The sequence below is a fragment of the Oryctolagus cuniculus genome, chromosome 18 (genome assembly GCF_051225735.1).
Source record: "Oryctolagus cuniculus isolate XC-2025 breed Fujian yellow rabbit chromosome 18, ASM5122573v1, whole genome shotgun sequence".
NCBI classification, from domain to species: Eukaryota; Metazoa; Chordata; class Mammalia; order Lagomorpha; family Leporidae; genus Oryctolagus; species Oryctolagus cuniculus.
The window spans coordinates 6,752,524-6,759,832 of NC_142884.1; the positions used below are offsets into that span (position 1 = coordinate 6,752,524).

The 7,309-nt window shown below is 40.4% G+C and overlaps 1 protein-coding gene across 1 annotated transcript; it reads left to right on the forward strand.

Annotated features, from left to right (window-relative positions):
• The first annotated feature begins 1,194 nt into the window (after positions 1-1,194).
• Positions 1,195-2,100, forward strand: ORYCUNV1R1505 (vomeronasal 1 receptor oryCunV1R1505). The gene has a single exon (NM_001167194.1). It carries the CDS (start codon positions 1,195-1,197, stop codon positions 2,098-2,100), a length of 906 nt encoding a protein of 301 aa, NP_001160666.1.
• The last annotated feature ends 5,209 nt before the right edge of the window (positions 2,101-7,309 follow it).

The following is a 7,309-nucleotide window of genomic DNA, read 5'->3' on the forward strand; positions in this document are numbered from 1 at the left end:
TATCCACAGTTACTTATTATGGAAAGATTCTCTTCCATCTTTAATAAGGGAAGCCTGTGAACGAAAGAGGTAGTGTTATCCTGGTGTGATTGGTTGCATATGGCAGCTTTCAGGTGCAAATGTGTCTCCTGAAATTCTCTGGACTGAAAATATTTTCATTTCAACTGGAAGCTCCACAATTCCAAATGATAAAATGCACACGATCTGACCCTAGGGATCCGTGTGGTAGATGCTTCATACTTCTACACCTTTCAAAGTTCTGGCTTTATGGGGAAAGCTTTCATGTAAGTATTAGTAAAGATATAAACTATTACATAAAAGTGGTAATATTCAGTTTTTGCAATACACAATTTCACCACATACTGGTGTTTGTCCTGTAGTGTAGGGAACAATATATGATCTTGAATGTTATTTTTTTTCCTGGCATAAAAGCCAAATAGTGTTTCTATTTTCTTCTACAGTCAACTTTGATTTATGTACAGTTTTGCAAGGAGAAAGACCCTAGAAATTACACTACAATAAGGTTATCTGAACATTAATAAAACACCTCATGTTTAGACATTATTGATGTTGTCTAATGGAGTAAATCTATATGCATAAAGGTAAATGTGTAGAAACAATATGACAAATAAAGTCCAAGTAGTGTAAGGGAAATTGGTAAGGCATGAAAATAACTAAGAATATACATGTACACTTTAGAGAACACACCTAAGTAGCTATGTTAGAAAAGCACTGTGGTCAATTTAACTTAACTGTTTTTGTACAAGTCCAGCTGGCTCCACATTCCACATTACACATAAGAAATGAAGCTGACAACTAGATGAATCACTTGCCTGTATCATCCAGAATAATAATTCTTTAACCAGTGTAATAATTTATAAGTATAACAATTTTATAATCTGCTGCCTTCTCATGGATTTATGAAGAATAAATGTGTCTTTGTACCAGCAATTAGTTAAGTAGCCTTAAATACTAGTGATTCAACTCTTTGGAAGCATTTTCACAAAAGATATATATTAAGCAGTTATCTCTAAATGTGAACTGATATGGGCAGAAAATAATGTGAATAAAGAGCTGAATTTCAATTCATATTAGGACATGGAGCTCATACCTCATTTCTCATACAGGAATCTCAGGCTCAGAGGCAATAATCAGACATTGGGAGCTGATGGAACAGCCACCAGAGATTTGATAATGGGGGTGATCTTCTTATCACAAACAATTACAGGAATCCTGGGGAATCTCTCTCTTCTTTCCCATTATTTCTACCTCTATCTCACAAGATGCAAGTTTAGGCCCACAGACTTGATCATCAAACACCTGACTGTAGCCAACTGGTTAGTCATTCTCTCTGGAGGAGTTCCCCAAACGATAGCAGCTTTGGGGATGAAGCATTTCCTCAGTGATATTGGGTGCAAACTTGTGTTCTATGTACAAAGAGTGAGCAGGGATGTGACCACCTGCAACACCTGCCTCCTGAGTATCTCCCAGGCCATCACCATCAGTCCTGAGAACCCCAGGTGGGCAGAATTTAAAGCAAAGGTTCCCAAATACATTGGCCCTTTCATTATACTCTTCTGGATAGTCAACATGATATTGAATATCCTGGTACCTCTGTACGTATATGAGAGAACAACCAACAAAAATGTCACAGAGAAAGTTGATCATGTGTACTGTGTCTCTGTGAATCCTGGAGAATTCATAGAGTTTCTGTATGCAGCTGTAGTATTTTTCCAAAATGTTCTTTTTGTGGGCTTCATGCTGGGTTCCAGCAGCTACATGGTTTTCACCCTGTACAGACACAAGCAGCAGGTCCAATACATCCATAGGACCAACGTCTCCTCCAGGTCCTCCCCAGAATCCAGAGCCACACACAGCATCCTCATCCTGGTGAGCACCTTTGTGTCTTTTTGCATTTTCTCCTCCATCCTTCACATTTGCTTGACTGTTTTAAACAATCACAGTTTGTGGCTGGTAAACATCGCTGCACTGATCACTGGCAGTTTCTCAACTGTGAGCCCCTACGTTCTCATGAGCCATGACTCCAGACTGCCCAGGCTCTGCTGTGTCCCCACAAGGAATACAGAATCCTCTACCTAGCAAGAACATGTATATTGTACAGATATTCAAAATGGTTGGTTCTTCGATGGTTTTAAAATTTATGTAATCATATATATATATATATATACACATACATATATATATGTATACTTGAGAGACAGAGACAGAACTAGCCATAATGTGATTCTCTCTCCAAATATCTAACTTTGCTCTGGAGCAGGGCCAAAGCTGAGAGCCAAGAAATTAAAGATTTGAGCCATCACTGCTGGCTGCCAGGGTCTGTGTTAGCTGGGTGCTGTAATCAGGATCAGAGCTTTGTATCAAACCCAGGGACTGTGATTTGGACATAATAGTCTTCCCTGGCCTCTTAACTACTGAACCAAATGCCTACCCCCACCATGTGAGTTCTTTGTTCCTCAATGCTTCTGAAAGTTTAAACATGTTTGTGGAAACAGTCCCTGTACCAGTGTGTGATCAACAAGACAGCCTGAATTTTTGCTCTAAATTAAGGAATAAACTAGTAAATTATTATAAATTAATTACTGTGTAATTATCACATTAATTCCTATATTATGGAAATGTTATTCGTGTTCCCAGCTCTGCAGAGAAATGTGGAGAGTATGGAGACTTCATGGGTGTCACCTAAATCTGATATAATTAATTTGTGGGAAATTAGCAAGTAATGGAAATGTAACACAAGCTCCACAAAGTGGGGCAACAGTTCATGTGTGCTCCAAAACACAGAAGATGAAGAAAGCCCCATGGACCAATGAATGGCATGGCATTTAGTTGTGGGAAAATTCAGTTGCCCAGAGCAGTAGCCTTGAGAACCATAGATGAATCTTGTGTACCATTTCCAAGGGGAAGGAGTCCTTTGAAATCAGAGGCTATGAAGGAGATCACTTGCTTTGAACATCTTCACATACAAATGACCAGTTTGACTTGGAATAGGCACAGGGGAGCACAGATGTATATTCTGTTTCTTATAAATGACACCAAGTCCGTATTGTCTATGAACAGAGCTCACTGTCTATGATATCATGGCATGGAGGTGAGATGCATTGAGGGAGCATTTTGTATCTTTAAGTGAAGAGGTAAGTTGGGCATGTGGGCAAGAGAAAGGTTGCATGGTGCACTTCCTCAATTCATAGGTGAGGAAATAATTCTATTGCAGAGCCTTCCATTAACCTTGAAGATGTGAAGGAATAGTCACTGAGAGCCATTCTCTCTCTCTCTCTCTCTCTCTCTCTCTCTCTCTTTGTGTGTTTATGTGTGTGTGTGTATGTGATTTACATGTTACAGACATTAATTGTATTTCAATGTGTTTCTATATGCATACATGTAGACATATAAAATCAAATTATATGTTTTCTATGAAGTAATAATATTGGAAAATTATAAACAGAAAATCCAAAGCAATGCTAATAAGAATGAAAGAAGTTGTGTTAACCTCACAGTCTATTTAATCTGATGTGCGTGTCCCTGTGTGTAGGATACTACAGAAAACAAACCCTGGCTGTAAGGTCAGTGGCAACTAAAGGCCCAGGTCATAGCAGAGAGCTGGATGAGAAGAGGAGCAGACAGGACTAGAACCAGCACCCATATGGGATGCTGGCACTTCAAGCCAGGCTTTTAACCCGCTGTGCCATAGCCCCAGCACCCAATCAGTCAACTTTTTTTTTTAAATTTATTTGACAGATAGAGTTAGACAGTAAGAGAGAGAGACAGAGAGAAAGGTCTTCCTTCAGTTGGTTCACCCCCAAATGGCCACTACGGCCAGAGCTACACCAATCTGAAGCCAAGAACCAGGTGCTCCTTCTGGTCTCCCACATGGGTGCAGGCACTCAAGCATTTGGGCCATCCTCCACTGCCAGTCAACTTTTAAAACCTATAGTAAACATTTCCAATGTCAGACACAGCATCGTGAAATTCACTTTCTATTTAAATTTCACAAGATCCTCTGTGCAACACCTGGCTCTCAAACCAGAATGTGGTCAGCCCTTCTCAGCAGAGTGCCACATTCCTTGGGAAACATGAGTATATTCAACTCTCAACATCTATTTTGTATTATAATTGAAATAATGCAGAAATAATTGTTTGGACTTTTTTATTTCTGTGTCCTTTGAGACTTTATACACACTGTCTCATGTTGTTCATTATTCATTGTCTTTAGTACAGAAGATTCCACTGTGTGAATAGCCAACAACTAATTTAGCTGGTCTTGTCTGGTTTTTAGGTTGAGTCACTAGGAACAGTGCTGGGAGTAAATTTAGAATTCATCTGTTGTTGAACGTGTATGAAGGTCTGTTGTTGTACTCTGTAGGGGGATCATTGTGCCATAGATTTATCTCAGTTCAACTGAAACATCCTGCAAAATACTTCTGAAGTCTTTTCTATTCCTTGTAGCATTTTTAACCAACTTTCTGTTTTTCTTGCAAAAGTTATTTCTTCTTTTTAAAGATGTTTGAGGTAGCATTTTGAAATAATTATAGCTAAAGCCTTAAAGCCATGACTAAATAAAGAGTTCAATAAATAATCCACCAGCATTACATGAGACTCTTAGTTTATCTAGAATCTGCGAACACTGAGGAATTTCAATCATTTAAATTTTAGCTCTTAATGGTGTATACATTCAGGAAGGGATTTTATTTGATCTTTTTTGTTACTAAGTAAATTATCTCTTCAGATGTAGAATAGAATTTGAGTATACATTTTTGAAAGCCTAGTTGGGTTTGTATTGTCTTTCTTTAGCTCTTGGTTTATTGGCATACTATAGTATTTTTAAACTTTTATTTAATAAATATAAATTTCCAAAAGACAGCTTTTGGATTACAGTGGCTTTCCCCCCCATAACTTACCTCTCACCTGCAACCCTCCCATCTCCTGCTCCCTCTCCCATCCCATTCACATCAAGATTCATTTTCAATTATCTTTATATACAGAAGATCAATTTAATTTATATTAAGTAAAGATTTCAAAAGTTTGCACCCACACAGAAACACAAAGTGTAAAGTACTGTTTGATTACTAGTTACACCATTGCTTCACATGGTACAACACATTAAGGACAGAGATCCTATATGGGGGAGTAAGTGCACAATGACTCCTGTTGTTGATTTCACAATTGACACTCTTGTTTATGGCATCAGTAAGCACCCTAGGCTCTTGTCATGAGTTGCCAAGGCTATGGAAGCATTTTGAGTACGGCAGCACTGATCTTATTTAGACAAAATCATAGTCAAAGTGGAAGTTCTCTCCTCCCTTCAGAGAAAGGTACCTCATTCTTTGATGGCCCATTTTTCTACTGGGATCTCACTTGCAGAGATCTTTCATTTAGGTCTTTTTTTTGCCAGAGTGTCTTGGCTTTCCATGCCAGAAATAATCTCAAGGGTTTTTTTATCCAGATCCAAATGATTGAAGGGCTGATTCTGAGGCCAGAGTGTTGTTAAGGGCATCTGCCATTCTATGAGTCTGCTGTGCATCCTGCTTCCCATGTTGGATCGTCCTCTCCTTTTTTTTCTTTTTTTTTCTTTTTGACAGGCAAAGTGGACAGTGAGAGAGAGGGGGAGAGAGAGAGAGAAAGGTCTTCCTTTGCTGTTGGTTCACCCTCCAATACCTGCTGCAGCTGGTGCATTGCGCTGATCAGAAGCCAGGAGCCAGGTACTTTTCCTGGTCTCCCATGCTGGTTCAGGGCCCAAGCACTTGGGCCATCCTTCACTGCACTCCTGGGCCCATTAGTATTACCAGACACTAGTCTTGTTTATGTGATCCCTTTGACACTTAATCCTATCATTATGGTCAATTGTGAACTGAAACTGATCACTTTGACTAGTGAGATGGCCTTGGTGCACGTTGACTTGATCAGGTTGAATTGGAATTCCCAGGTGCGTTTCTAACTCTACCATGTGGGGCAAGTCTGATTGAGCATGTGCCAAACTGTACATCTCCTCCCACTCTTATTCCCACTCTTAGATTTAACAGGGATCACTTTTCAGTTAAATTTAAACACCTAAGAATAACTATGTGTTAATTAAAGAGTTCAACCAATAGTATTAAGTAGAACAACAACAACAACAACAAAACTAAAAGGGATAAAGTATTAAGTTGTTCCTCACATTCCGGACAAGGGCTGATCAAGTCACTATTTCTTTGCAGGATATAATATTCTGGGCTGGCAGTTTTTTTCTCTTAGTACCTGGACTGTATCTTGCCATTCCCTCCTAGCCTGTAGGGTTTCTGATGAGAAGTCTGCTGTGAGTCTAATTGGAGATACTCTGAGAGGAATTTTAGAGCAAAATGATTATAACTTTGAACCTTACAAAAGGATAGCACCTGTCATTTTCAAATTTCCTGTGACTGGCTACTACATTACTTCACCCACACTACTGTACCACAATTGGCCACACCCAGAAGACCCCTAACACACAACTGGTCACACCCAAACATCAGCATCTGGATGGTGACAACCAAAAAGATGAGCCTCTGATTGGTAAAACCCTAGAGCACATCGCCCACCTACTCTAGAAGGGAGATAAAAAGGCAAGCCTCACAACTACTCTTCATCCCCTCAGGGACCATGGCTCAGTGTGAGAGCTGGTCATGTGGCTCCACCTCATCTTGCTGAAACTATGCCCCAGTCTTTGCTGACCAAAACTCTGCTTGACACTCTGCTGGATCCAACCTCACCTGGACAACCCAGCCACCTCCAGAGCTGACATGGAAGCTGGACCGGTCTTCTCATTGGTGACTTTTCCAACCCTTCACCATCAAGCCTACTTCCCAGAGTGCCAGTCATCCTGAGACTACTGCCCATAAGTGACTGTTCTGAGATCCATCTCTCTGAGTGGTAACAGAGACTTAGGATGTTGGACTTTGACTTTCATGTCCATGTATGACCTTCATTGTAGTGATTCACATACTGTAAGTGGTCCTCTGACTTGTTCATTTAAGAGGTAGACACAGACACACAAAAAGCTCCCATCTGCTGTTCACTCCCCAAATGCCTGCATGTCCAGCTCCCATATGGCCTCCAGTTTGAGACCCAGCTGTTCCACTTCTGATGCAGCTCTCCACTATGGCCAGGGAAAACAGTGGAAGATGGCCCAAGTCTTTGGGCCCCTGCACTCAGGTGGAAGACCCAGAAGAAGCTCCCAGCTCCTGGCTTTGGATCAGCACAGCTAGGCCATTGTATCCAAGTGGGTAGTGAATCAGAAGATGGAAGACCTCTCTCTCTCTCTCTCACTCTCTCT

Coding starts and splice junctions, on each gene's coding strand:
- ORYCUNV1R1505 (NM_001167194.1), top strand. CDS start 1,195: ATGGGGGTGATCTTCTTATCACAAACAATTACAGGAATCCTGGGGAAT.